Here is a 27,182-nt window from a genome sequence, read left to right as displayed (position 1 = left end):
TTGCTCTTGCTCGTTTTAAGCAGATATACGACGGCAAATGTCCTGCAACGCGGCCGCCTTTCAAGTAGCACATCCTATGTATTCCGGTTATCGATCCATCGAGAAGACCATCATCATCATATCCTCATATGAGGGGTTATATGCATTGGGTATATAACAGCCTGTCTAATTACTATTAGGTATGTTCACTTTAACTTTTATGCACATCCATCGTCTATCGTCTATCATCTATCATCGCTCATCCATCCATCCTTATTTTGTCTAGCGCGCGAGTTCCTATTACTGTTAGCTTGGCAAATAGCATACCACGGATGTGAACTTACACTCGCGAGCTTGCTCTTCGCGCGGATCCGACCGCCGTATAAGACAAGGACCCATGGTACTAGGGTCAGAAGAAGGCCCTATTATTCTTAGTATCATACAGGGGCGGTGTGGGAATTCAGACAAAACTTACAATTCCACCAAGGAGACTCGATGCACCAGGATATCCGAGGTTGGTGAACATGGCATTGGTGACGAGAGGGAAAACACCACCCAGCAGGTTTCGGCCTGAACGGATCAGCATGTTGCCTTTGATCCGGATGTCTTGTATTAGGAGTAAAACTTACAGCACGACTGGGCAGCAATCGCAGAACTGGCATACCGATGGTAGGTATCCGCCAGGTAGTTGAACACGGCCAGGTAGACCGCGAAGATTCCCATGGTAGCGCAGGCAATTGCCAGCGTCGGGACAATCCATGGAACAGATGAGTATGAAGTCCAGCCAAACCAGAACAGTCCGATGGGCATCAGGATGGCTTCAACGCAGACAAAGTACAGTCGAGCCTCGGGTTTCTTGGGGAGAAACCCGTACTTGTTGGCGATCTTGTCTTGCAAGATGCTGACGACCGTGATAATGATGGCACCAACACACATCGCTGGTGATGTTAGCAACTGGTAGGTCAAAGATGGGAAGGGCAATCATACAGGCAAAGACAGCTCCAGTCTGCTCGGTAGTGAAATGGTGATTGGTTTTGAAAACCAAGGGGATCGAACCGAACTGCAGGTACAGAACAGCCCAGCTAAAAGAAACCCAGAGGGAGAAAAAGAAGACCACAGGTTCTGTGAATAGCATGTCTGAAACTACATCAGTCCTGACCCCTAAAGATGTTGTGAGCGATACTTACGGAATGGACGATAGCAGGAAATGCTGATCATCTGCACAAGAGACTCGCGCTGCTCGTCACTCTTCACTTTCCATCTGATTCGTTTGGCCTCGTTCTTCTCGCCCATGATGACTCCAAAGTGCCCGGCAGCCTCGAGCTGCTCATAGTAGTTGTTCACGGCCTTTGCTTTGCGGCTCAACAGGACACTTCCGCGCGTCTCTTTGAAAAAGAAATAGATGACCACCACGAAGAAAGCTGACACGATGGCATGCGACCAGTAAATCCAGCGCCAGGACGTGTGCGCTACGATCGCACTGGAGCATAAAGGCGCCAATCCAGTTCCAAAGAGCGCGGCACCGGAGAACAAAGCCATAGGGGTATTGCGTTCCTCGGCATGAAAAATGTCGCTAATCACACCACCAACCATGGTCGAAAAGGTCGCTGTCGCCAGTTAGCTACGCAGCCACGGTATGATCTTGACCGTCTGTACATACATGCACCCACACCCTGAAACAGTCGCGCAATAATAAGTCCTGCGAAAACATGCGTGCCTCCGCAAGCAATAATGCACGCTATGCCTGTCAGCCTCCATCGTAATCCACGGGCGCGAATTGCATACCAGTAAAAAGCACACCACTTGCGACAAAAATCGGTCGCCGACCATTAATTTCCGAAAAGGGTGCCAGAACCATCGGTGCCAGCGCAAAACCGACACAGAAAATCGTAATGCTCAAATCGTATACCACCGCACTAATCCCCCACTCAGCCGTCAGCTCCGTCGATGCTGGGTTGACCTCGCCTGCCGAATAACCAGCCAGTGCGGTCACTGCGCACGCAATCCATGTCATCATCCACTTGCGCCATTTCGGCCAGAGGAACGGGGAGGTGTATTTCTCGAGACTCGGGGGTTCGGGAGGGGGCGATTGACCGGGACCCGGGGGTGCAGTGATTAACGGTGTCGGCAAGGGTGTCTCCAGCTCGAGGTAGAGGTATTCGATCTCCTGCGCAGCGACATCTTTTTCTTGACTGAAGACGGAGTTGATAGGGCGATCCAACTCGGGGGAGTAGACGGTATCTGCGGAGCCCGACTCACTCGGAGAAGGGGCCTCGTGAGTATGCATTCCCGCGACAGGCTGCTCTGGCTGTGAGGCTATTATTGCTCGATGCAGAAATTGTGTGTGCCATTACTGGCGCCGGGACAGGGCCCTTTTTAAACGATGACGATCCAGCGTTCCAGCCAGCGCGGGAGTTTAGTGCCGATGGGACCAATTTGGAGAAAGTTGATTATCAACGTCGAAGGATTGATTACTTTGATTCCACTAAACAGTTGGTAGGTTTGTCAAGGCCGCTGCGATCGACGGGTCGCCACGCCCTATAACCGCACTTGAGAGTAATCCCTCGGCAATGGCTCCCGAGGCTAAAGCTGAGTTTACATGCAGGACAGAGCACTATGCTTCGAAGAATCGACATGGAGTTTTCTCAATTAGGAGCGTTTTCCACGCCAGGGAACTCAGAAACTAGTTGTTTAGTGGCTGCAAGCTGACGCACTGCGACGGGGCCCTGGAATTTTGGCGTGAAAAACCCGGCATTCCCCACTTCGGCTTCTCCAATTTGGAGATTAAATCACATCAACATTCCCTTTCCTGACTCATCGATTTGCCGTTTGCCAATGCAGAAAGTTGGGGAAGTTTGGGGAATCGGCCGAAATAGTTCTATTTCTACGTATCTTAACTGAGCCCTACCCTGGTCTACATCTTATTAACCATTGTTGACGCATCCCTGCACAGGGCCACATGTTCCTCCGATTTTCTGATGGAGATGCGATTCTATTAGCTCATGGGCCCATCTTGGGCCATGTGCCGTTCGGGGAGATGCGTTACAACTCCGAATCATGCTGCTCTCGAAGCTGCAGCCTGCAACTGATAGATCGATTCTGAACTTCGTATCTCGTGGCTGATAAGGATTCGAAACAACTACACAGAAGGTTCTCCGCAGTGTCTCGGATAACCGGTTCGACTACTTCAGCGCTTAAGCCCCTCGGATAAGGCATAGCTACTCAGTACACACTTGCCATTCAACTGCGGGGTAAAGTGTCGACACATGATACCTTCCTAGCCTCTACTGCTCACTGGCCAGGTCTACCGAGGGCTGTCTGCGTTTCCTTGGGCATGAATGAGCTATGCATTGCATCCTGGCTGTGAGAAATGCCAAGGACACTGGTGCATCCCTTCACATCCGAAGGGATGCGGTGAGTGAGTCAATCAGCTTACATCCTGCAGCTCATCCCACCGACTGTTTGCGCTGAGTGGAGTCCAAAGCATCTTACTTGGAGGGCGCTTTTCGCGGGTGTCTGCTTTACAAAAAGAGAACGGGGCATTCTTGGCTGTATTGTCTCTGGCCCTGGTATGCGGAACGCTGTCGGAATTGCATTCCAAGTCCGAAATGTACGTGCGACATGTCTATTGCTGAAACTACAGAAAATGCTCAGCTAGTAGCCGCTATCCTTGATACTCGTGCTCTATGACTTATGATTTGGGTTAATGCGTTGATAACTTTGTTTCAGTAAGGGTTGACAACATGTTATGTCAGATTGCGTTTTGCTCAACTCAGAAAATTATCGCAAGAGTGAAGCATAGGAAGCACACGTTTACTCACACCCAACGCAGACATGAGGTAACTTAAAACATTGTTGAGCAATAAGTGTGTATAATTTATAAGTATCCGACTTCAGCATCTTTCCTGGTGATGGCTCGGGGACTATGGCATATGAACTACTAGTGAATGTACCCTGCTGTCAGGGCTAATATGTACCAACATGTTACTAACTTCGTAATTGGCTATTCTATTGTAAAAGCGATATGGACATGTAGGTATTCCCGCATAATTTCCGAAGACAAACTGGGTGCTTACGTGAACGATCCATAGCTAGTGAGGATAATGTCTTACGAGAGCTTTGACACAACGAATCCTCTTTATCCGAAACAGTCCATATGCTATAAGCGAAGTTGCCTTATATGTGCCACGCACAACACCTCGCCAGACCCTCCTTGGCAGCAGCCTTGCCTCTATAATCCTCAAAGGGAAATTGGTAGTTGCTCGGTCTGCCCATGGATCTGTGTAATATTAGAATACTAATTGAAAGCTATTTGAGTGCTGGGTCGCCAGCACACTTGTATCGACCTACATAATTGGCTAATGCTCAGTAGGTGTGAAATGTTATGGTTCACTGACATCACGAATAGACTTCATGGTGGCGAATTCTATCCCGCGCTGTCATGATCCCACGCGGGATGCTGTAGATGATTTAGAGCACCAATTCCACATCCCGGCCAAGTCAGATTTGATGATCGATGAACGAGGACTTCATCTGGAATGTGGAATAATGGAATAGTCGACAGCCATTATGCATTCTCTACCGTCATGAAGTCTTTGATAGGCTTCAAGGCCGACCGAAGACCTCCCCTTTCAATATGGGGCGAATTAAAGTAACGGGGGGGGGGTTCAAATTAGGACATGCTAAGAAGTTGATCCTATGGTTCCGGAAGTCCCACCTTGGGTACGAGACATCCCGCACCTGAGGCAATGTGGCAGTGTCATTCTGCGATTTTTTAAATTGTATGAGGTGATGAAGAGTGCGATGTATAGATTGACGGATACAGCATGCGTTCTTTCCTGGCTGAGAATATGTTCCAAAAGAACCCATGAGGATCATAGAATATTGAACTGGTAGAAAGCAGGAAGGTAGATTGAGTTTATGTACTATCAACAGGTTAAGTGCTATCCATCAAACAGATGTCTATGTAGTGAAAGGCCTGCGGTAATCGGGATTGCAAGTTCTGCTGGCCTGAATGGAACAACAATCCCATTTCAAAATGATCTACGCTGTCTGGTCCAACTAGTGTCACCAATCTTCTGCCACTCCTACACTGCTGCTCAACCTTACTTGGCTGGAACCATATCAGAAAGCTTCGCTGAAGCCAAGGAACAACAACACAAAATGGCCTATCAGGCACTCTGAAATTCTCTGACAGGTTTGAGCAGGACAAGAAGCAATAAATCTATGACCCGTCTATCCTAGGTATACAGGGAATACTATGGCACACATTTCTTCGTGACAACCATCTACAAGGCACAGATGGAGAAATCTTGCAATCGAGAGAGCTAACGCCCTGTTGCTCTCTGCAAACAACATGTGGCTAGATGACATAGGGAGCAGAGTGGGCTCCCAGTTGTCACGTCCCGTTACCTACGTCATCACCTCTTTCCTCTCCATCGCTCTCTATAATGTCGTGGAGCTGACCTTCATTCTCTTGCTGACGTTCAAGCGCCGCAAGGGACTTTACTTCTGGAGCTTCGTGGTCGCTACTTGGGGCATCGCCGTTTACTCCATCGGGTTTATCCTCAAAGACTTTAACCTCGTCGACAATGCCATCTCCTACTTCTACGTCACGCTGATCGTGGTCGGCTGGTGTGCGATGGTCACCGGCCAGTCGATGGTGCTATACTCTCGTCTTCATCTTGTCGTGCGACATCATATTATGCTCCGGTTCATCCTTGGCATGATCATCTGCGATGTCTTCCTACTTCAAATCCCAACTGTCATTCTATGCTACGGCGCGAATTCCTCGACCTCTGACAGATTCGTGCTGCCATACGCCATATACGAACGAATCCAAGTGACCGTGTTCTTTATTCAGGAATCCATAATATCCGGCGTCTACGTATACGAGACGTTCAGATTGCTTCGCTCGGAAGATGAGGTCTTGGAAGGGACACACCGAGAGGCTGCGCGGAGGCTGATGCTACACCTGATTCTCATGAATATAATCGTCATATGTTTGGACATCGCGATTCTAGTCCTCGAATGGGCGGGTCGGTATGCGGCGCAAACGGCAGTGAAGGGGTTCATCTACAGTGTCAAGCTGAAGCTCGAGTTCGACATCCTAAACCAACTGGTCACATTCGTGTACCACTCTCACACATCGAATTCGGGCAACTTGGATGTAGACAGTTCGTCGAGGAATCTTTGGGATATGAACCAACAAACTGAGCCCAATACTGCTTCTGCCCGCCATCTCCATCCTAGGCATTGCGCTTGGGCTAGCGTGGCCAGCAGAGTGAGACGCGACTTCACTATCTCGGCTGAGAAGAAAATGTCCAAGATCATACAATATGCCAGGAAGCAATCGGATTCCAGTGGATCCCCACAAGATCAGGGTTCGGTGCGTCCAACATAAGGAGCTGTCTCTGAGCAGTTCCCAAGCGGTATTCGGACAGCTATCTGGGAACAAAAAGCGCTAGAAATGTCGAATGGTTTCTTTTGGGGGGGGGGGGCGGTCTATGCAGACAAAAGGGCGCTAGTGGAGCGCTGCTAGAAACAAGACAGGTCCCGAAATTCTGCTCAGACAAAGAAGGGCGTACCTAACGTTCCTGTGATGAGCCACATATCTGAAAGATAATTTCGAATCGGGAGCTCTCAGATCGCTGTCCGTGTCAACCTCTCATAACGATGACCCGGAACCGCAGGAGAACAACCGAGCACTATATGTATGGGAACAGGAAGAAATATATCTCGGCAGTAGCCCACCATCCTCGACAAAAATAATGATTGATACACAGGATATACTGGCTTCCCTGAACAGGCTTTGTACATTAAGCGACAGATACACTATAAGCCCATAAATGTTACAAATATATCAGGTTACACTATAGATATTTGTAGGAGATGCGATAAGATCAAACCCACCCGGAGTGGCGCCCGTCCTCCCCGAGACCGCAGAGTAACCCAAAACGGCAAGTCTGCCTCCGGGTGTCGGCATTCTAGCCGAGGCTTGGCACTCGGCTGGGTTGCTTTGCGATTCTCAGCTGCAATGCATCATCACCACCATTACCACGAGCTAGTTAACCTGTCTCTTGTGTAGCTCTCCAGCGGGCTAATCACCGGCCTAGTGATGGTGAAGCCTTCCAAGCAATATCAATGCCAGCGATGTTCCCGAATCTTTGCTCGGTTGGAACATCTCCAACGCCATGACCGGTCGCGTATGATCCCCGCCCATATTTGGAGATTCCTATTGACCCCAATTTCCCCAGACACCAAGGAAAAGCCGTATCTCTGCACCCAATGCCCCAAGTCGTTCACGCGAAAGTACGGCAAATTTCCCCTACTTAATATCTCCACCAGCTTTTACTAAGTTGTATCTCCCACAGAGACCTCCTGGCCCGCCATGAACGTCTGGCCCACAGTGACGCCGCTCCTGGCCAAGGAACAACATCATCGCCTTCCGTGGCATCTCCCCAAGTCTTTGATGGCCTTAATGTCCTGGCCTCCGCGGTAACTGACCATCCTACGCCTGCCACCATACCAGGCCCACAGGCCCTACTCCCAGGTCCTCATGAGCAGTTCACTCCCGGCCTGGCTGCCTCCGTGCAGGGTCATCCGATAGCCACTTCCAATCCATCCGGACAAGGACCTTCAGGATCTGCTGGCTTCAATGAGCCATTCGTCGGCTATGGACCGGCAACTTCTTACGACGGCGATGATTTTACGACCTTCCTCGACAGTATCCCGCTTCCCAGTCATCCATTTTCACCTACCTATCAGCCCCTTCCACTATTCCCCACGTTCCATTTCGACTCTGCATCAGAATATAGCCAACCTGTTGCGAAGACAAACAACGAGGTTACGACCCCCTCTAGCTCCATCCTTCCTAGACATGGAACACAGCTACCATCGCTTCAGCCCGAAGGAGCTCACACGCCTTACAAGACCCGTGACCCGAGTGCACCTATCTCGGTTACCGCGCAATGCCGTGATCGCATCGTCGCCAAGTTATCGAGTTACTCAAATGTTGTCCCCAATCCCTACACACCATCTCGACATGCCCTGTCCAGATGTATCAGCGCTTACATGACCAACTTTCACTGCCATTATCCCTTTATGCATCCACCCACCCTCGATGTTGATTCCTTGCCTCTGCATTTAATTTTTGGTATGGCTTCCGTGGGTGCCCAATACTGCCGAGAACCAGAAACAAGCATGAGCCTCTACAAAGTGGCCAAGGCTGTGACCCTTGAACATGTACGAAGAGACCTGCAATGGGGATGTCTAAGTCCGCAGACGGAGGGTCCGATGGACCCGGTATCCAGAGGTCAGGATATCATTGAGACGGTGCAAGCGCTATTGCTGCTTATATCTGTTTCGTGTTGGTTTGAGCGCGACCCGCCTCATCACGAAGCGTTGCATATTCGAAGTTCCATGGAGACTCTTCTTCGGCAAGGAGGGCTCAATGATTTACCGACTCAAGATGGGTCATGGGAAAGCTGGATCCGCTATGAGATGGTCAAACGGACAAAGCTTATTGTGTTCTGTTTCTTTAGTGTCCACACCATCGTGTTTGATATTCCGCCGCTGATTCTGACCGAGGAGCTGACGCTGGATTTACCCTGCACTGAGCGAGAATGGACAGCAACCAGCGCCGCTCAGTGGCTGGAAGAGCGCAGCCAGAGTCGTGGGGAACCAAAATTACAAGATGCGATGAACTCATTGTTCACTCACACTGGTGCAGCCAAGACCAGCTTGGAGAGCTTCTCTTCTTTGGGAGGATACGTGCTCATCCACGCGATGATTCAGAACATCTGGTTAATTCAGAAGGCTAGCAGGCTCCCTGTCTCCAACGGAAGCTTTCTGTCTCCGTCTGTGATTACATCCTTAGAGCAGGCTCTGGAACTCTGGTGTCAATGCTGGGAGCACAACCAAGAATCCTCGATCGACCCTTTCAACCCTCACGGTCCAGTGTCCTTCACGTCCACTGCTCTCCTCCGTCTGGCGTATATCCGACTCAACGCTGATTTCAGCTCCGCTCGTCGACTGGAAACATGGGACCCGGATGAGGTTGCCCTATCTCTCAAGAATAACCTATCGGTACAGAGGAGCGACCGTCTCACTCGAGCTGCGTTACACTGCGCCCATGCACTTAGTACGCCCATTAAACTGGGCATCAACTACGTTGCGCGTACCCTCGTCGTATCATGGTCAAACCAGTACGCATTATGCTCCCTGGAATGTGCTGTGCTACTCGCCAAGTGGCTTGAGGTGGCCACAATCTCGAATCCAGAACCCAGTTTGACTGAACAAGAGAACAAGTTACTAGAATTTGTGCTAGAAATGGTCATGGAAGCCCAGCATGGAGTGTCTCGGGAATGGCTGCTTGCGAATAATACTCGTCTCAGTGCTACTGTCACCAGGTTATGGGCCAGGCTGTTTACGGCTGATTATATCTGGCAGTTGGTGAATCTGATTGGAAGTTCTCTCAACAGATATGCCGATATTCTGGAGAGTGATGAGTGAGCGTGGTATTCTCGGTGGCATCCACCTTTAAGGTGATTACTGGGGAGTCAGACTTGCTAGGAACAGTCTTGAAAAGGAAGATTTCGCGCTGTGGCCAGTGGATTCTGGCGATGACCGCATGGAATATGCGCGAAGTATATCTTTAGACCTTACAAAAGTCGCACCTCGTGGCGACCGTGGGCAATATGCCCTTATTGTAAATACCCTTTTCCTTGGTATTTAGGCAGCTCTACTTGAGAATTACCAAGGCCAGGTATCTTAGTAGGATTACGAGAGATGACTAGCGGCTGTCTATGAGGTTCCTTTGGCTACAAGACTTCTTCTTGACATTGACTGGTCGTGTATTCCTATCACTCGTATCAGTCCGACAGGACCACTGTTGGCCCATTTACAACAAAGAAAGTCCATCAACGACAGGAGTAGATCCTTCGCAGCATACCCCAAAAACACTACATCCGACTAAGTGATATCCCACACGCACAAAACTACTAACCAGCTATGGCATTGCCTACTCATCCCAAACCACAGAAACCACCTCGCCAACCAGAGACTTGTACGCAACAAGCGGCACCGGCTTTCCAGTCTTTCCATTCCACTGCGTCACACCCACCGCATGAGAATTTTGCAACGCCTCGGCAATCATCTCGTTGCGCGCCGACAACTCAAACTGGCGCGGCGACGATCCGTAAGCGGGGTATAGGCCACCAAAGGTGACGTTCGTAGGACGGCTGCCGGTCTCGTCAGCGCAGTTGAAGACGGCGATGGAATCGTTGTTGGTGCCGAAGGTGTTGTCGTCGCGGTTGCTGACGACGAGGCGGTTGTTTTGGGGCTATATGTGGAAGTCAATCGTTAGCTAGTTGCTCCTTGCAACCAAGTAAGGGGTAAGTGTGGTTTGGACTTACGGAGATGGCAATCTCAGCGACCTTGGATCCGTTAGGCGGGACAGCACCGCCGTAGGAGTTGGCGGTATAGATTTCCGTGAAGGAGATGGTTCCGTTGGACGGATACGTCACTTTGTAGCCGGTGACGTGGTTGTTCAGTTCTGATGTCAGGTAGAACATGACATCTTCGTGCTTGGCCTGCTTGGCGGTGGTTCCCGCAGGTGTCCAGAAGACACCATGACGAGGACCGGAGCCAGGTGCTGCTACGAGGGGAGATTGGGGTTCAAGGAGACCCGTAGAAGGGTTGATGAGGAAGATGCGAATCAGGTCAGCACCGAGATCTGGCACGAGGACGAACCGTCCTGTCGGGTCGACGACGACACCGTGCGAGTGGGGTGCGTCCTGTCTGTCTGGGACGGGACCGGGGGCCGGAAGGGTGTATGTGAAGGTTTGGGAGCGGTTGAAGACACCGCTGACGGGGTCTAGGGAGTAGCTGGTGACAGCGGATCCCTCACTGTGATGGGATGTTAATAGTGTAGTGGTAGAGATGGGAGGATCGACCTACTAATGAGCCACGGCGAAGAACTTGCGGTGAGGCACTCCCGGTGCCGAGTAGAACTGCGACATGACCGGGCCGGCGATGGTCTCCAGCTGTACCACCTTGGATAGGGTGCCATTAGGCCCGATGGCAAAGGAGGTCAGGGTCCCGTTGGCCAAGTCAACAGCTTCGTCCAGGCAGTACAGGACACGGTTGTCGTGGTCCAGCATTAGCCAAGACGGGTTGGTACCACAGTCAGTGGACTGGGCGACTGTTTCCAACGCATACTGTCCTTTAGAGGATTGAGACACGGACAAGGTGGTCACGGTGCCTGCATATGAGGCAGCATAAAGTCTGGAGGCAACGGCGGAGGTTGCTCCGAAAAGGAGGGGCACGACACTGAACTTCATGGTGACGGGGATACTCAGCTCGTAATTCCTGCAGCAAGAACAATGCCCACTGATAAGTAATCGGAGTTCTCTTGATCTGCTGAAGAATTGAGTGGTGGAATTTGTCAACGACCTTGTTGGAGGATTGAGTCTGGACACGGCGGGATTGGTAAACGAGGTGATTTGCAAGCAGGTGAGTTCCAGAACCCGAGGGAGCGTCTGAGTGATAAGCGCCGGTTTTGACTAGAACTGGCTGCCTATGTCTTGGCTGCAGACCTCGTGAAGGATATTTGCACTATCGCCAAGCAGGGATAGCAGAGTCTCCACGCTGAGACAGTCCCTTCCTTCATGGCCCCAACTGACCCTCTAATTGGCGCTCGGCTGGCTACTAGCTTCCGACGGCGTTTCTGGGCGCGGATGCTATGCTCTCGTGTACATCATCTTGGCCCACCTACCGGCATTATGAGTACGATCCATGGTTCCCGCTGACGGTCCGTAGATCATACTGTGCACGGGACACTGCAGGTACCTGAAGACCGGTTAGTTTGATCACCCTGAAACCGGCACTACCTGTCTTGACCTTGGTGATGAATTTGCACGAGGGCAGGCTGTCCAAATAAACTCTCCAATTGCCCCTCTCCCCGTGGAGAACATGCCAATTACTATAGGCTTTCCATTCAAAGCATGACGAGGACCCTATGGTTTGTGCACTTGGCGAGGGTTGACCGGAGTACGAATCGGGAAGGGCAGAACTTAGAATTCGGTGTTCTCGGCATGCCGAAAGTCGGTAGCCCTTGGCGGCACGATGATTTGCGTCTAGGATTCGTATAGTTCCTCGTCCACGAGGCTGCCTATCGTCAGCATTAGGCCGTGAGCTATTATGGGGCCAACTGGGCACTACGAGCAGGACACAGCCTCTACAGAATGAGAGAGGCAAAGGATCAGGACGCCAATTCTGCGCCCCACCTGCCTAAGGATTCGCTTCTTTACTATCCAGGATAATGGCTTCGGATTAATGTATTCGGGATGCCGACGGCTGAGCACACGAAGGATGAGATTCAGCTCACAGCCCCTATCAGTATGCAATATGAGGATGGCTTGTTGGAAAGCAGAGGAATTGGATTATCGAACAACTTGGTTCTGGACCGTTGACTCGAGCGTATAAGTAACCTGGTTCGGTCCTCCTGTCACCTTCTAACCAGCAACCAGCCTTTCCTATCTCATTCTTCCCTCATCTGCCCATCATGCAAACTCTTTTTGTGAGCTCGCTTGTGGTCTCCCTCGCTGCGGCCCTCCCACACTACATCAGAAGCAATGGCATTGAAGCCAGCCTTCTGACTGATCCCAACGATGTTGCCGGCCGCACTGTTGACTATATCATCGCTGGTGGAGGTCTGACTGGACTCACCACTGCTGCCCGTCTGACGGAGAACCCCGACATAACTGTGCTCGTCATCGAAAGTGGCTCCTACGAGTCAGACAGAGGTTCTATCATCGAGGACCTGAACGCCTACGGTGACATTTTTGGCAGCAGTGTGGACCACGCCTACGAGACTGTCGAGCTCGCCACCAACAATCAGACTGCGCTGATCCGCTCCGGAAATGGTCTCGGTGGCTCTACCCTGGTCAACGGTGGCACCTGGACTCGCCCCCACAAGGCACAAGTTGACTCATGGGAGACCGTCTTCGGAAATGAGGGCTGGAACTGGGACAACGTGGCCGCCTACTCCCTCCAGGCTGAGCGTGCTCGCGCACCAAATGCCAAACAGATTGCTGCTGGCCACTACTTCAATGCATCCTGCCATGGTCTGAATGGGACTGTCCACGCCGGGCCTCGCGATACCGGTGATGACTATTCACCCATCGTCAAGGCTCTCATGAGCGCTGTCGAAGACAGGGGCGTTCCCACTAAGAAGGACTTGGGATGCGGTGACCCCCATGGTGTGTCCATGTTCCCCAACACCTTGCACGAAGACCAAGTGCGCTCTGATGCCGCTCGCGAATGGCTCCTCCCTAACTACCAGCGTCCCAACCTGCAAGTCCTGACGGGACAGTATGTCGGAAAGGTCCTGCTCAGCCAGAACACTACCACCCCTCGTGCCGTTGGCGTTGAATTCGGCACCCACAAGGGCAACACCCACAACGTCTACGCTAAGCACGAGGTCCTCCTGGCCGCTGGTTCCGCTGTCTCTCCCACCATCCTCGAATATTCCGGTATCGGAATGAAGTCCATTCTGGAACCTCTTGGAATTGACACCGTCGTTGACCTGCCCGTTGGTCTCAACCTTCAGGACCAGACCACCTCTACCGTCCGCTCACGCATCACCTCCGCCGGTGCCGGACAGGGACAGGCCGCTTGGTTCGCAACCTTCAACGAGACCTTTGGCGACTACGCTGAAAAGGCTCACGAGCTGCTCAATACCAAGCTGGAGCAGTGGGCCGAAGAAGCCGTCGCCCGTGGCGGATTCCACAATACCACCGCTTTGCTCATCCAGTACGAGAACTACCGCGACTGGATCGTCAAAGACAATGTCGCATACTCGGAACTCTTCCTCGACACGGCCGGAGTGGCCAGCTTCGATGTGTGGGACCTTCTGCCCTTCACTAGAGGATACGTCCACATCCTCGATAAGGACCCCTACCTCCGCCTTTTCGCCTACGACCCTCAGTACTTCCTCAACGAGCTCGACCTGCTCGGCCAGGCTGCCGCCACTCAGCTGGCCCGCAACATCTCCAACTCCGGTGCCATGCAGACTTACTTCGCTGGTGAGACTATACCCGGTGACAACCTCGCTTATGATGCCGACTTGAGCGCCTGGGTTGAGTATATCCCGCACAACTTCCGCCCTAACTACCATGGTGTGGGTACTTGCTCCATGATGCCGAAGGAGATGGGCGGTGTTGTCGACAATGCTGCCCGTGTGTATGGTGTTCAAGGACTCCGGGTCATTGATGGCTCTATTCCCCCTACGCAGATGTCGTCCCATGTTATGACCATTTTCTACGCCATGGCGTTGAAGATTGCCGATGCCATCTTGGAAGACTACGCTTCCATGCAGTGAGGGGCTCCGTGGGGATGTCAGAGGACTTACTTAAACTGAGGATGTTAGGTGTCCTATTCAGATGGTAGGAGGTTATGATAGAATGGATAGAATGGATAGATTACATAGACAGGTTTACATGAATAGACGTTCGCTTATTGCAATTACTATCACACAATTCGCACGCATAGGCCCATAGAAACCCGATAGCATTATTCGTCACATTGAGCCATAGATGCTTCATTAATCTGAAATATGTGACCGCCTGAAAAGCCTAAGATTGCTTCCCTTGCTTCTGACCTCTAGTCATCAGCTTACGCTAGGAGGATGTCCTCCCACTCTGGCCGCGCGCTCCCAAATGCTTCCCATGTGATGATACTCAGAACAACTCTTTCGCAGAGCCCATTACGGGGATGTAAAAGAAGCAAGAAGGGGACGCGAGCGAACTCGTCAGACTCGGATTCGATCCAAACGACTATATCGTTTCTCACCCCAGAGCTTCGGCGTAGAGCCTTTGCAGAGCGCGAAAATACTACCTGCATTTGACAATGATACCACACGGCACGCCATGGGCGTTAGAGAATGGCGTACCAGTTGAATCACCATGGTCTAGACGGTCGGGGCGGTGTTCGTAGGAAACTCTAGTGACCGGAAAATACAGAGTATAGAATGCAGAATGCTACGCCCTTTTAACATAGCATTCTTTTCACATGGCAAGTTTTGAAGGATTGTGTCCCTGTCAGAAAGTAGGTTTCTCCCATCGAAAATAGTCGGCAGGAAAAGGATTCAGTGGCTGATACACAGTCACTTTATTGTCGTTCGACTTTAATAGAGTTATTTTGAATAGTGTAAACATCTCCTTCGGCCAAAGTGTTGCAAGGGCAGATGTATCAATGGACATATAATGTATAGGAAAAATTCAGCCCGCACAGGGCCAGCTTGGAAAGTGTTCTTTCTCTGGCGAGGAGTTCTCTATATCCGCTCATCTCATACTCAAGGCATATGACGGGCGAAATACCCGAAAATGCATCCAGAATATCAGTCGGGTAAGCCAAAATTCGTTGGCATTGGCTGGTTGAGCCGGTGTTCCTCAGGTTAGACTAGAAACGTGTCCGACACGAAAGTTGGAAAATTATGCTTAAAGCTTCGCTCTCGGCTTTCCCTCCTGATATGATCGGCTTTGGATGGCTTCCACGGCTATTGCGCACATTGTGCAATTTTCGACAACTGTTATAGAACCACGAATACCCACATATGTTCCCTCGGACACTTCGCGAAAAACGCTACTACGCTCTACATACAATAGCGGATCGTTCATGGGCAATTCCGCACAACCATGCCAAAGGAGACCATCCGTAGCGTTGGAGGATGGCCCGGGTGCACATAACTGCCACCTTGAGCCTTCGATTTGTGTCGTCGGCTACGAACATTTGCGGAGGTATTTTCACCCGTGTTATACAATCAATATCCGGGGAGAAAAACTTCCGTAATTGATTGTAGAAGCTTGTCACGGTGAGAAAGCAGAAATGATCATTCAGGGTGCGGGGTTTTCGGTGATAAGCTTGCTACTGACCCAAGAGGACCCCGCCAATGAGCACTTAAGTAGTCGATGTCGTTCCTAGCTACGGACCATGCAATTCGGAACTACCAACTTGAAATGACTTGCTTATGGGGCCCAGTCTCAGCCAACACCACCATTAACATTCTCTGTTGCAGTTTCTGGTGGGAGTGACAGCAGTAGCCGCATTGTATATTTGCAACAAGATATGTTACTACATTTTTGAGTCTCTAGAAACATGCACAAAACATTTCTGACCAAAGACCATATAAATGAAAGACATTAACACGTGAAGCAGAATTAGTTAACATAACACATATATCCCAGGTCTTCAAGTCCACCAATACACACTTCGCCGCACGGCGAGTCTATTACCCGACACAGTGGCTATACAGTTCCATTACTGCAACAAACCTAAGCGCTATGCTGCACGTGGATTTCCGTGTCTCATATCGATGATATGAGCTGTTTACCAGCCACCAGCGGGGCCGCTGGGGACAGGAGTCGGTGTAGGGAATGCACCGAACTGGCGCTCCTCAATGGCACCCGACGGGGTAGGGACCGGAGAAGGAGCGAAGGAAGGGACGCCACTGGGGAAGGGAGGAGCCTGGTCATGAGGGCCTTGCTCGTGTCCCTCTGCAGGAGATCCGAACTGGCGCTTGAAGCCTCCGAAGCCTCCGAAGCCGCCGGGGCCCTCAGAGGGGGCAGGACCGGGGGCACCCGAGGGAGCACCCGCGGGGGCAGACTGGACGGGGCCACCGAACTGACGCTTGTCGAAGCCACCAAAGTCACCGAAGTCACCGAATGGGACGGGAGAAGGAGTGCCGGAGGGAGGAGGACCAGCGGGGGTGGACTCAGCGGGACCGGGGAACTGACGCTGTTCGAATCCGAAGCCGCCTCCGGGGAAGGCGGAGGGAGTAGCAGAAGGAGCGGAATCGAAGGGACCACCGAAGCCGCCGAAACCACCGAACTGACGTCTACCGAATCCTTCAGGGGAGCCGGAGGGGGCGGGGCCGAAAGAACCGGAGGGACCAGCGGGGGGACCGGAAGGCTGGGGGCCACCGAACGGGCCACCAAACTGGCGCTTCTCGTAGGGCTCGGGGGTCGCGGAGGGAGGAGCACCGGAGACGGAGCTAGGGGGAGGCGGAGGAGGGAAAGAGGATTCCTCAGGAGCGGGAGCCACGGAGCCAGAAGGAGGGGGAGGAGGGCCGTTGAAGAAAGGCGCTGGGGGCAGGGCAGCAACGCAGCCGACAAGGCTGGCCAAGACAGCTCCGGTAAGCTTCATTTTGGAATTTAGATATGAAAGAGAGAATGACTTTTGAGTGTTGATTTCAGAGTGATTAGGCTGTAAGGAGGGTATCTCAAGGAGCGGAAAATGAGAGTCTTTTATAATGTGTCCAGCTGCCCTGAAGCGCCTAGCCATACACCTTCTTGGGGAAGGATCATCGTTCAGCGTGGGAGGTGAAGAGGTTACAGAGCACCTGGTAGGTTCTCTCCGAGTTCGGCACCGTCCAGGTACCATGGGGGTTTGCTTGCGAGGTTAGGCCACACCAGGTCCTCAGTTGCCGAGTGGAGCGATCAGCAAGGACGGCTCATGATCAAACCAATTGGAATACATTGTTGCTCAATGCCCATAGTCTAAGCTTTGAAGCCAGTGCAAGGGGCACTGGCAGCGTTTGAGAGCATATTGTGACGTGGAGGTGATAAGGCGGCAATCCAGAAGAACAGGGAATCCCAGTGAAGTCACAACGGTTTCAGTATTGCCTGAGAGGATGTCTTGTTGTATCATTGTACCAGCCACACTGGACGTCTTCCGCTGTATCTGGGTCCCTTGTGAGTTGTCTGTGACCGATCGGCACTTGAAGGTGGGACCAGAACAGGCTGTGTCGATCATCCCTCCAGCCATCCCTGGAGAAAACTGGTCGTGGGATATCAGATCGATAATCTATGACCAATCAGAGAGACATCTCGGGATAATTCTGTCGACAATGGAAGCGAGACGCTGCTGCTCTTCCCCTGTGCTTGGGCCAGACTTGGGCTGAAGCTAACTGTTCGGCCGTGTTGGCCACATTGACTCAACAGTGTCCACCATTTTGATTCCACCGGACGACCTGCAAGGCTGAAATCGTGGTTTTCTATTCTGTTTAGGTAATGCCGGTACAAAAGTGGTAGGAGAACTGTCATTCACCATGTCGCCGGCGTGGTAGCGATGCTGCACGATGGTTTTTCCCGAATGCAAGCCTCCAGTTAACTTAATTCCGACGCAGATACCATGTGCTTTGATGACTTCGTATACCAGATCAGTTACTGGAAAATAATTCATGACTCCGTGGTGCCTACCTAAAGCGCCTGGACCCTGTCGCTCTCCAGGGTGTTGCAATAAGGGACCAGGCGGTCAGCCCTGCCCTGAAACGCAGAATGATGCAAATTCAAAAGGTCCCAGCCACATGAGGTCAAGGGGCCCTCATTGAAGCTTGTTCTGGGAGGTCGGGGTGGCGGTTGTGGTAGCGATACACTTCTGACTGTTGATGGGGAATGCTGGCGTGGCCTCCTGCCGATCATCTTCGGCTCGAGGCTTGAGACTGACAGATCTGCGCACCAGTTAACCCTCCACGGTATCACTCCGGCAACGAGGGTCCACAGAGCAAAATGATCGGTGAAAGCGGCAAGGACTACGCTACTGACGTAGGTACGATGCAGACTTGATGACGGTTGTGAGCTTATCCATGTTTTGGGGCGTTACAAGTTACTCCTATCAGTTTAGTGGTTTGCCGAACTTCCGCTGACTACATTTTGCTCCACAATGAATGCCACTCAAGTACTTCAAAGTAGGTAAAGCGTGTCTCTGAATCAAGAAGTAAGTGCCCATGGCTCGTGCCATTTCCCGGTCCTGAATATGCGACTATCCTCCGGCCGAGTAGGTTGTCGAGTCAATTGCTCGCGCCTAGGGTTAGCTCGGCTGCCGCGGTCCCGCACAAGGGGAAGATGCGACAATAAGTGACACCATGTAAGGCAGTGTCGGTTCCCTGTGCTCCTATGGGCAGCCCATGCTCTCGACATTGCAGGGCTATCTCGCAGATTAGGTATGAATACTGAGTAGACCAAAACGATGTACTGCGGCTTCCACGACGGACGGCGACAAATCCCTGCACAGCAGGTTAGTATACGCCCATGTCGTTGGAACTAAGGTGATACATCAATCACAGCTAGTGTATGTAGTACAGGTCCGAAATTGCCTTTGATTTGCCTGGTAAGTCTTGGCCATGCTCAAATTCAGGCCAACCGGCCGTAGACCCGCTTCAGGGACTGTTATATGCCCACTTTCGCATATGTGCTTGGAAGCCCTGAAGTTTGGCAGAACCTTTAAGTAGCATATATCACCACTTTTTGATATTGTCAGTTGATCCGAGAACCGTGTCAGATTAGCCAGCTTCAGCCGAGCTTCGCACTCCAGACTAAAGTATTATTCTTTGGACGGATATGATTTTTCACGCTGACGCAGATGGTTTAGTGTCCATGTATATGCAGTTTTCAATTCCTTTACGAGTTTTGTCCTCTTTTGCAAGAAAGTGACACAAGATGAATAGCCGAGCGATGTGTCATTAGCATCAATGAGCTATTCTTCAGGTCATGCGCAATAAACGGAAACGCATCCCGCGGGATTTCCCAAGTACCGCGTCCGAAGTTATCATTCACCTAGGTTCGGGTTTGTCGCATTTATAGTGCAACAGGTTTGAAATAGCCGGCTACACGCCAGCTATCCTGTGGATTTCTAGGGCGAAATTGGTCGGGATCAGAGTCAAAGAGCCTCATATCCAATAACAGGAAATGCTCCGCGCATAGCGGATCTAAAAGCACGGGCGGCTGAAAAATAGTTCTTGAATATATTACACATCGAGGTATTATAATCTAATGTGTACTATGCATTAATATACCGACAGACATCCATTCACTTACCGACTCACAAGGCTGCAACACCCCCAGAAGATTCAACGAATTCAGTGACCCACAAAAACCCTACCAAAGTTCCTCAGGCCAGACGGATCGACCAATTATAGACAACAGATACGAGGTCCGAGCATTCGACTACACAGTAGTGCTGATGCCAACCCAGTATTAACTGCATCAGGAAACGTTCAAGGCTCATGCTATTGGACGACGAGATTGGGTTTGGACTTGGAACAACTGTCCGCGACCTTAGGGTGGTACCACACTGGCATTCATATGGGTGAATACACAGTAGAGCATCTACGATGTTGGGGATGATGAGGTGAGATATGGAACAACGGTCCGCCTGTGCCAGAAAACCTTACACGATTTACAAACTAATTAATGACTGCATGGCTGTCAGCAAGCTGAACAGCCTTACGCGACCCCTCTTTTGCTTATTATAAATCAATCATGAACACTTCACTCGTTTCATCCTCAATCATCCCTTTTCAAAATCATACAGGCTGGCGTCATGACCGGTTCCACGCCATTCACAGCCCTGGAGGCCTTTCTCCTCTCACACCCCAGCATTGGCTACATCCCGCCCACCTCCGCCGAGTATGTACCCACAGCCAGCCGGGGGTGGATCGCCGGCATCAACGCCCGTCCGCTGGCCATCGTGCAGCCCCAGTCTCCCGCTGATGTCGCAGCGCTCGTCAAATTCGCCAAGTCTCATGCTGTACCCTTTACCGTTCGCTCGGGCGGCCACAATCTCGAGGGTCGCTCCGTTGTAGATGGCGCCCTCCTCATCGACCTGCGCGCCTTGACGGCCGTTACTATCGCCCCGGATCGTCAATCCGCCACAGTTCAGGGAGGGATCCTCCAAGGTGAACTGGCTAGTATTCTTTGGGAGGAAGGGCTGTGTACTCCGACCGGTTCTATCCCTACCGTCGGATATGTCGGCTGGGCCACGTATGGCGGCTATGGGCCATTTTCGTCTCATTGGGGGCTGGGGGTCGATCAGATTCTAGAAGCCACGGTGGTGGATGCTAACGGGGAGATCATTGTGGCTGATGAGTGCCTCCTGCGTGGTATTCGTGGTGCAGGGGGCATCTTCGGCATCATTGTCAATGTTACTATCAAGGTTTATCCGCTTACAAAGGTATCTTCTCTTCTTTCCCCGTATTATACACAATCTAAACTGGAAGTATAGCTCCTCGCCGGCGCTATCATCTTCGACTCCTCTGATATCGCCCAAACCATCATCACCTTCAATGCCGCCTACGAGGACCTCCTCAACACAGCGGGCCTTCCTCCCCCAGTGACCCTGCAGCAGGCCGCCCTCAACAGTCCTCACGGTCGCGTTTTCGCTGTGCTTTTCACATGGAGCCATCCCGACCTGGAAGAGGGCCAACGATGGGTCGAGAAAATATCCTCCCTCGCCCCTCTTCTCATGAGCACCGTCGCCCCTACGACCATTCCGGACTGGTTCTCAGGTAATGGTGCCCTCGTCCCCGAGTCTGTATATGGCTCCCTCCAGACGCATAACATCCGGCGCATCAACCCCGCCGTGGCGGAGGTGATTGGGCGGAATGTGGCATCGATGCCGTCGGATCCCGGCGCGATGCTCTCAATTCATCAGTTGCGGGGGCAGTCTGCTGGTGAAGATGCAAGCAAGCTTGAGCATTCCGTGTTTGCAACAAGGAAGCCCCATTATATGCTTGAGATTCTCGGATGTGCTACGGAAGAGCAGAATGCGGGCACATCTGAGGAGTGGGCGGTTAAGACGGCAAAGGAGGTTGCGCAGGTCGACGAGGGGAATGTTTTGTCCACGGCGTATGTGTCTTTGATGAGATTAGCGAGCATGAAGCCAAATGAGGCGGTCAAGAAAGCGTTTGGTACCAATGCGGAGGTGGTGCGCGAGCTGAAGGAGAGGTTTGACCCGGAAAATGTCTTTGCGTTGGCGCTGCCGCCGTTGAAGTAACTCATGGTGGTGCTATGATAATTCTGATAGTTTGCACCGATGTTAATCAATTCGTTTCCCTTACCGGCTCACACTTCCAGCGCTGGAGGAGAGACAATATGTCTCACTACCCCCTTCCCCCGCTAGCATGTCCGCAAAACCCCCCAACGCATCGCCAATCCTCCGAACCAGATCAAAGACATGAATCCCGCTTGATATCTCCGCCCATACCTGAGCGGTCATCCTCGCCAGCCGCTGGATTTTCTCCGCTTCGCTCTCTCCCTCCTTGGCGTTCTCCTCCTCCACGAAATGTGTCTCTTGGATCAAGAACTCCACCATGCGGAGCAGCTTCCGTTCATCCTCCCGCAGACTGCCCATCCCGCTTGCTGCTACTGCAATAGACAGTATCTGCATCCACCGTATCAATAGCACCGCACACTCAAGGTGACAAATGGAGTGTTGTACGCTCCAGTCCAAGGTCTGTGTACGCGCGACGTAAGGGATTCCCACCCGCACAGGGATGCTCAGCGCGTGAATGCACTGGAGAATAGCGCGATCGAGGGAAGGAGAACGACTGATATGGTTCGGCGGTGGTGTTGAAGAGATGAGGGATTTAAGCCGAGTCGTGTCGCTAGAGAGGAGCTCATGGCAGTGCCCTGTCCGGCAATTCAAGTGGATGTAAGCCAGTCGGAGCAGTGCGGTTGCGTTGAAACCCAAAGGCCCCTTGGGAGAGTATGGGTCCAGACTGGAATCCCACGTGCTCTCCCAGCTGGCTTGCCAGTGCTTCAGTGCAGATTCGAGGGATTCTATGAGCGGGGCGCGCAAACTACCGCCGGCGGCTTGTCGCTCAAAGTAGATGCGCTGCACCAGGCCATGAATGAGGATATAATTGGAGAATGGAGATATGAGACTATCGTTGGTAATATCGTTTCCATTGAGAAGGTCGTTGAGTGTCGAGGTGAATGCGCGTTCATGTAGCCGGGACACGGCGCGATGTCGCTCCCACGCAGCGGGTGAGGAGGCCCTCCATTCTGATTCGCAGGATGGCAGACACACGGCCACCTCGCTGGTAAGAATCTGCGGTGGAATGTTGAAGATGATGCTCTGCAGGTTAAAGACGATGTATGCGATCAAGAAGGTGCGTCGCCGCTGTTGGTGTGCCACCCACGCCGGCCAGCTCAGTTCGGCATCTGCACAGTTGTCTGTTTCTTGAATTCCCAGTTTCCGCACGAGCACTGCCAACTGGCTGCTCATCGCTAGACTATCCTGCGCAAGTACTTCCTCACCCCAAGAGCTCATGGCTGTAAGAACGATCAAGGCTTGTGCTCGCTGAAGTTCACTGGTGTTGTCTTCAGCCATCTCATCTGCACTGGTTGGGTTTCTCGAATTGCGGCGACTGTTCGAAAAAGGACTAGCATATGCTGCAGACCCTGGCGAACGGCCGACTAACTGGCTAATCAGTCTGCGACGATGATCCTGTGTGTTCTGGTCGATCAGAGACCGCGCTGCAACGTACAACTGGTGACCCTTGTAATGCTCAAAGCGATGCAAAGCGCCGACAGCCGCCATCGCAAGGAGGAGCTCCGGTTCAACAGTCTCTGCGCGGAAGGTCGGCACATGCAGGAACGGAAGGTGATCATGAAATCCTCGGAAGTAGCCTTCCAGATACCGCACGAGAGCGCATCTGGATGGTAATAAAAATCCATTCAAGGTGGTCCGCCTCGCGGTTAATTTGTCCATGATGATCTTGTAAGCGACAGCGGAGATTGCCCACGGACATCCCGCCGCGTCGAGCTGCGCCTCCAGGCCACTTTTGTGCGGCTGGTCATCTAGCGTTGGCAATCGTCGTTGTAACCGGTACTTAGGATCAGGCAGGTCACCAGAGTAGTCTGTTGTGTCGTCGGGAGAGGCAGCGGGCGGACCAGCTGGCGTTGAAGACGGCCGTGGTCCCTGAGACTCCTGCCCCTGTGCGGGAAACTGCTCGAGAAGATCTGAGAGAGAGATCTCAGTGTTGAGGAACTGAGAGGGGACAAAGTTGGGAAATGCAAAAGCAAAGTTATCGGAGATTGGGTCCTGCCCCAACTCCATTTCGGGGAAGCTTTCCAGGGAGGATTGAAAGAAAGCAGGAAGTGTCTGGGATGGCTCGTCCCATGCGGTCGGAGTGGTTATACTCGGAAATGGGGCTGTCGAAGCAGACAGATTCGACGCCGAGACGACATTTTCCAAGCCTGCAGTGCGTCCTAGGGACGAGTTGTTCGAATCGAATTGATCCGGACCAGCGCTCGAAGACCCAGTATTGGGAGATTTCTCTGGGGGCGACTGGAGTCCCGTGGAAGAGTGGGATACCCGGTTATGGCGCCTCAGAAGGTCCCTTCAATATGTTGGCAGGACATTATTAAAGGTGCTATTACATGATAATGGCTTACTGTCTGGCAAATGCATGGCCGCAGTGACATCGGAACGGCTTTTCCTGGGTATCTACAAAAAGGTCATTGTCTACCGGATTGGAGGGTGATGCGGTGAAGGGCCACTTACGAATCCGCTCATGTCGCCGCAGGTGGTGCGACCGATTAAAGGTCTTGCCACAGAAGGTACACGGGGGGATATGAAGTTTGGGTCTTCCTGGCGCCATTCAGAGTGGTATGGAAATTCTGCTTGGGTACTGATGATGGGGAAGGGTTGGGATGGTTATTCGGGGCACATATTGGGGCAGAAATTGGAGCAGAATCGGGGCAGAAAAGGAGGACAGGGTACGAGATGAGTCAGCATGCCAGATGGCCCCAGTTATTTGGTTGATTCGGATGCTTATTGGCTACTGCTTCTCAATGAGATCATGACTTTCCCAACATATAATCTAACTGGTACCTAGATTTCTGCCCCAATCGCCGCCTTATGAAGGTATCATTTTGACCCCAACGAGAACCCTCCTGAAAACCACGTCTTAGAGAGGGGTACTCAGTAGATTATTATTAAGCTTTATATGATGGTGTTTAGTACTCATTCTTGATTTATAATAACGTTATCTCGCATCGCGACCATTATGACGATACCAGTTGGGGCAGAAATACAGCGACAGCATAAATATATATACTGGCCGCCTACAAGTCGTAACTAGACATCACAATCGAACTAAATAAACATATAATACTGAAAAATTCTGCTATCACATCAATAGTACCGTTACTCAGGACTACACTCAACTCTTGCTACACCCCAGAAACATATCTCAACATGTCCCAAACAGTTCTTCGTCTCTCCGCCCGCGATTCCTGGGACAAGCTGGCCCAACACCAAGAAGCCATCCCCTCCGCCGGCAAGCATGAAGTCCTCATCAAAGTCCGCAGTGTTGCCCTGAACTTCCGTGACATTGCCATCTCCACCGGCAAATATCCCTTTCCTGTCAAGGATCAGGTCGTGCCGGGCTCTGATGCTGCCGGTGACATCGTCGAGGTCGGTGAGGGCGTCTCCGGACTGCAGCAAGGAGACAAGGTTATCGTCAATTTTGACCTCGCTACCACGTACGGCCCCTTGAAGAGCTGGCATTGGGGCTTGGGTGGTCCTGTTGACGGTGTCATGCGGGAATACTTCTCTGTGCCTGCACACGCTGTGGTTAAGATCCCCGAGTCTTCCAAGTTGAGCTATGCCCAGTGGGCGGGTGTCGTGTGCACCGGAGTTACGGCGTGGAATGCTTTGTACGGAAATCTACCTCTGCGCCCGGGCCAGTCGGTGCTTTTCTTGGGTATGTTGTCATGCATAATTCCTCTTGTTTGTGATTGCAGTATCTGATCTGTTTAGGAACCGGTGGAGTGTCCATCACTGGTCTTGTCCTGGCCAAGGCGGCCGGCGCGACTACTATTATCACCTCATCCTCCGACGAGAAACTCCAGTATGTCAAGGAGAAGTATGGCGTTGACCATACTATCAACTACAAGAAAACGCCCGACTGGGCTGCTGAGGTGCAGAAGGTTACGAACGGCCAGGGTGCAGATTACATTTTTGAGAACGGAGGAGCGGGAACCATCAAGCAGTCACTCGACGCCGTCGCGTACGGTGGCAATATTGCAGTGATTGGCTTCCTGGCTCAGGCTGCCCAGGAGGAAATGCCGGACGTTGCTGCATTGGCTCTTGGCAAGGGCGCCGTGGTTCGTGGTATTATGACGGGATCCAAGCAGCTGCTGGAAGAAGCGGCGCGTTTCATTGGAAACCGGGATCTTCCCGTGCCGGTTGAGAAGACGTTCAAGTTCAGTCGTGACCAGGTGGTAGAGGCCTATAACTACCTGGCTAGTGGGCAGCATGTTGGCAAGGTTTGCATTGAATTTTGAGCTGAGCACAGGGTTATGGTGGACGGTAAATAAATGAGATGTTATGTGTACAATAAAAAATCATTGCTATAGTTGGTCTACATGAACAGAATCTCAGAAATGGGTTTGACTGGTCAGTTATGGAAGCCCAATCACCTAACCTGTATCAGTCTATTGTCTATCTTCGCGCACCATATTGCGGTAAGGGTTGTTCGGGTCCTGCTCCTCCTCCTCTGCAGACGGGATGGTCTTGCGCACGCGACAGGGATTTCCCACGGCCACAGAGAAAGGAGGAATATCCTTGGTGACGACGGAACCCGCGCCGATAGTTGAGCCCTCGCCAATGGTCACCCCAGGCAAGATGACAACGTTGCCGCCGATCCAGCAGTCATCGCCGATACGAATGGGATGGCCAAATTCGACAAACTTGCGGCGCGAGAGTACACTAACGTCATGTCCGGCCGTGAAGAGGTTGACGTTGGGGCCAAACTGCACGCGGTCGCCGATGATGATCAAGCTGGTGTCGAGGGCAGTGAAGCTTGTTTACTGTTAGCGACAAAAGCTTGCCGCATGTACGGGTGACCTCACTTGAAGTTGATGAAGCAATCACGGCCAATGACAATGTTACAGCCATAGTCTGGATTGAATGGGGGTTCCACAAAGGTTCCCGAGCCGACTCTCCCCACCACCTGTTGCAGCAGCTCAAATCGCACGTCTGCGATCTCCTCGTACGACACGGATTTCGCATCCAGGTTGTTGTAGTCCTGAGTGACTCCGCGGGCCCGATGACGAGCTTCCATCAACCGGGGAACGATGGGATTATATCTGAGAGACTGTTAGATGGTGCATGCATTGCACATGGAATGAGGTCTCCTACAGCATGCCGGAGATCATGCGCTCGTAGTCTTCGCACATGGGAACATGATTCAGATCCCGGGCAATCTCAATAATGTCCGGTCGCTTCTCTGTTGCAGCAACAGACATTGTAGAGATGTACTAGAGGAAGCGAAGTAGAAGGAGGCTGATGGGTGTATGGCGATGGTTGTGTGGAAGGAGAAAGTTAATGTTAAAGGACGCTTGGGCTCCGGG

General features: G+C 51.9%; 9 protein-coding genes across 9 annotated transcripts; 5 read left to right on the top strand and 4 right to left on the bottom strand.

The window, feature by feature from the left end:
- Nucleotides 1-114: 114 nt before the first annotated feature.
- On the bottom strand, nt 115-2,639 carry BO85DRAFT_413391 (MFS transporter). Its single transcript, XM_025657608.1, has 8 exons — nt 1,765-2,639; nt 1,640-1,717; nt 1,167-1,586; nt 967-1,116; nt 609-917; nt 455-549; nt 324-401; nt 115-276 (listed from the first exon to the last, which is right to left on the bottom strand). The coding sequence occupies exons 1-8, from the start codon at nt 2,264-2,266 to the stop codon at nt 262-264; spliced, it is 1,647 nt and encodes a 548-aa protein (XP_025520218.1). The 5' UTR covers nt 2,267-2,639; the 3' UTR covers nt 115-261.
- Nucleotides 2,640-5,335: 2,696 nt separating this feature from the next.
- On the top strand, nt 5,336-6,382 carry BO85DRAFT_456279 (uncharacterized protein; the record flags this gene model as incomplete). Its single annotated transcript, XM_025661432.1, has 1 exon — nt 5,336-6,382. One exon carries the CDS (start codon nt 5,336-5,338, stop codon nt 6,380-6,382), a length of 1,047 nt encoding a protein of 348 aa, XP_025520217.1.
- A 714-nt stretch (nt 6,383-7,096) lies between these two features.
- BO85DRAFT_362623 (transcription factor domain-containing protein) lies at nt 7,097-9,492 on the top strand (the record flags this gene model as incomplete). Its single annotated transcript, XM_025655634.1, has 3 exons — nt 7,097-7,184; nt 7,236-7,290; nt 7,353-9,492. The coding sequence occupies 3 exons, from the start codon at nt 7,097-7,099 to the stop codon at nt 9,490-9,492; spliced, it is 2,283 nt and encodes a 760-aa protein (XP_025520216.1).
- Nucleotides 9,493-9,795: 303 nt separating this feature from the next.
- BO85DRAFT_445713 (putative isomerase YbhE) lies at nt 9,796-11,479 on the bottom strand. The gene is made up of 3 exons (XM_025659332.1): nt 10,939-11,479; nt 10,395-10,887; nt 9,796-10,321 (listed from the first exon to the last, which is right to left on the bottom strand). The coding sequence occupies exons 1-3, from the start codon at nt 11,319-11,321 to the stop codon at nt 10,001-10,003; spliced, it is 1,197 nt and encodes a 398-aa protein (XP_025520215.1). The 5' UTR covers nt 11,322-11,479; the 3' UTR covers nt 9,796-10,000.
- A 1,040-nt stretch (nt 11,480-12,519) lies between these two features.
- On the top strand, nt 12,520-14,480 carry BO85DRAFT_502068 (GMC family oxidoreductase). The gene has a single exon (XM_025664188.1). The coding sequence runs from the start codon at nt 12,545-12,547 to the stop codon at nt 14,360-14,362; it is 1,818 nt and encodes a 605-aa protein (XP_025520214.1). The 5' UTR covers nt 12,520-12,544; the 3' UTR covers nt 14,363-14,480.
- A 1,741-nt stretch (nt 14,481-16,221) lies between these two features.
- On the bottom strand, nt 16,222-17,184 carry BO85DRAFT_474787 (uncharacterized protein; the record flags this gene model as incomplete). The annotated part of the gene is made up of 1 exon (XM_025662681.1): nt 16,222-17,184. The coding sequence occupies one exon, from the start codon at nt 17,182-17,184 to the stop codon at nt 16,369-16,371; it is 816 nt and encodes a 271-aa protein (XP_025520213.1). The 3' UTR covers nt 16,222-16,368.
- A 3,177-nt stretch (nt 17,185-20,361) lies between these two features.
- BO85DRAFT_474786 (oxidoreductase) lies at nt 20,362-21,916 on the top strand (the record flags this gene model as incomplete). Its single annotated transcript, XM_025662680.1, has 2 exons — nt 20,362-20,991; nt 21,043-21,916. 2 exons carry the CDS (start codon nt 20,362-20,364, stop codon nt 21,811-21,813), a joined length of 1,401 nt encoding a protein of 466 aa, XP_025520212.1. The 3' UTR covers nt 21,814-21,916.
- BO85DRAFT_484300 (fungal specific transcription factor domain-containing protein) lies at nt 21,874-24,424 on the bottom strand (the record flags this gene model as incomplete). Its single annotated transcript, XM_025663229.1, has 2 exons — nt 21,874-24,163; nt 24,219-24,424. The coding sequence occupies 2 exons, from the start codon at nt 24,422-24,424 to the stop codon at nt 21,874-21,876; spliced, it is 2,496 nt and encodes an 831-aa protein (XP_025520211.1).
- A 546-nt stretch (nt 24,425-24,970) lies between these two features.
- Nucleotides 24,971-26,226, top strand: BO85DRAFT_502060 (zinc-dependent alcohol dehydrogenase family protein). Its single transcript, XM_025664187.1, has 2 exons — nt 24,971-25,531; nt 25,588-26,226. The coding sequence occupies exons 1-2, from the start codon at nt 25,024-25,026 to the stop codon at nt 26,112-26,114; spliced, it is 1,035 nt and encodes a 344-aa protein (XP_025520210.1). The 5' UTR covers nt 24,971-25,023; the 3' UTR covers nt 26,115-26,226.
- Nucleotides 26,227-27,182: the final 956 nt, after the last annotated feature.

This window comes from Aspergillus piperis (assembly GCF_003184755.1).
Source record: "Aspergillus piperis CBS 112811 unplaced genomic scaffold BO85scaffold_2, whole genome shotgun sequence".
NCBI lineage: Eukaryota > Fungi > Ascomycota > Eurotiomycetes > Eurotiales > Aspergillaceae > Aspergillus > Aspergillus piperis.
The sequence above is the reverse complement of the archived record's forward strand: the minus strand, read 5'-3'. Positions and strand labels throughout refer to the sequence as shown.

Coding starts and splice junctions, on each gene's coding strand:
- BO85DRAFT_413391 (XM_025657608.1), bottom strand. CDS start 2,266: ATGCATACTCACGAGGCCCCTTCTCCGAGTGAGTCGGGCTCCGCAGAT. Junction 918..966: donor GACTGGAGCTGTCTTTGCCT/GTATGATTGCCC, acceptor TAACATCACCAG/CGATGTGTGTTGGTGCCATC. Junction 550..608: donor GATTGCTGCCCAGTCGTGCT/GTAAGTTTTACT, acceptor TGATCCGTTCAG/GCCGAAACCTGCTGGGTGGT.
- BO85DRAFT_445713 (XM_025659332.1), bottom strand. CDS start 11,321: ATGAAGTTCAGTGTCGTGCCCCTCCTTTTCGGAGCAACCTCCGCCGTT. Junction 10,888..10,938: donor TTCTTCGCCGTGGCTCATTA/GTAGGTCGATCC, acceptor ATCCCATCACAG/TGAGGGATCCGCTGTCACCA. Junction 10,322..10,394: donor TCGCTGAGATTGCCATCTCC/GTAAGTCCAAAC, acceptor TTCCACATATAG/CCCCAAAACAACCGCCTCGT.
- BO85DRAFT_502068 (XM_025664188.1), top strand. CDS start 12,545: ATGCAAACTCTTTTTGTGAGCTCGCTTGTGGTCTCCCTCGCTGCGGCC.
- BO85DRAFT_502060 (XM_025664187.1), top strand. CDS start 25,024: ATGTCCCAAACAGTTCTTCGTCTCTCCGCCCGCGATTCCTGGGACAAG. Junction 25,532..25,587: donor CCAGTCGGTGCTTTTCTTGG/GTATGTTGTCAT, acceptor TGATCTGTTTAG/GAACCGGTGGAGTGTCCATC.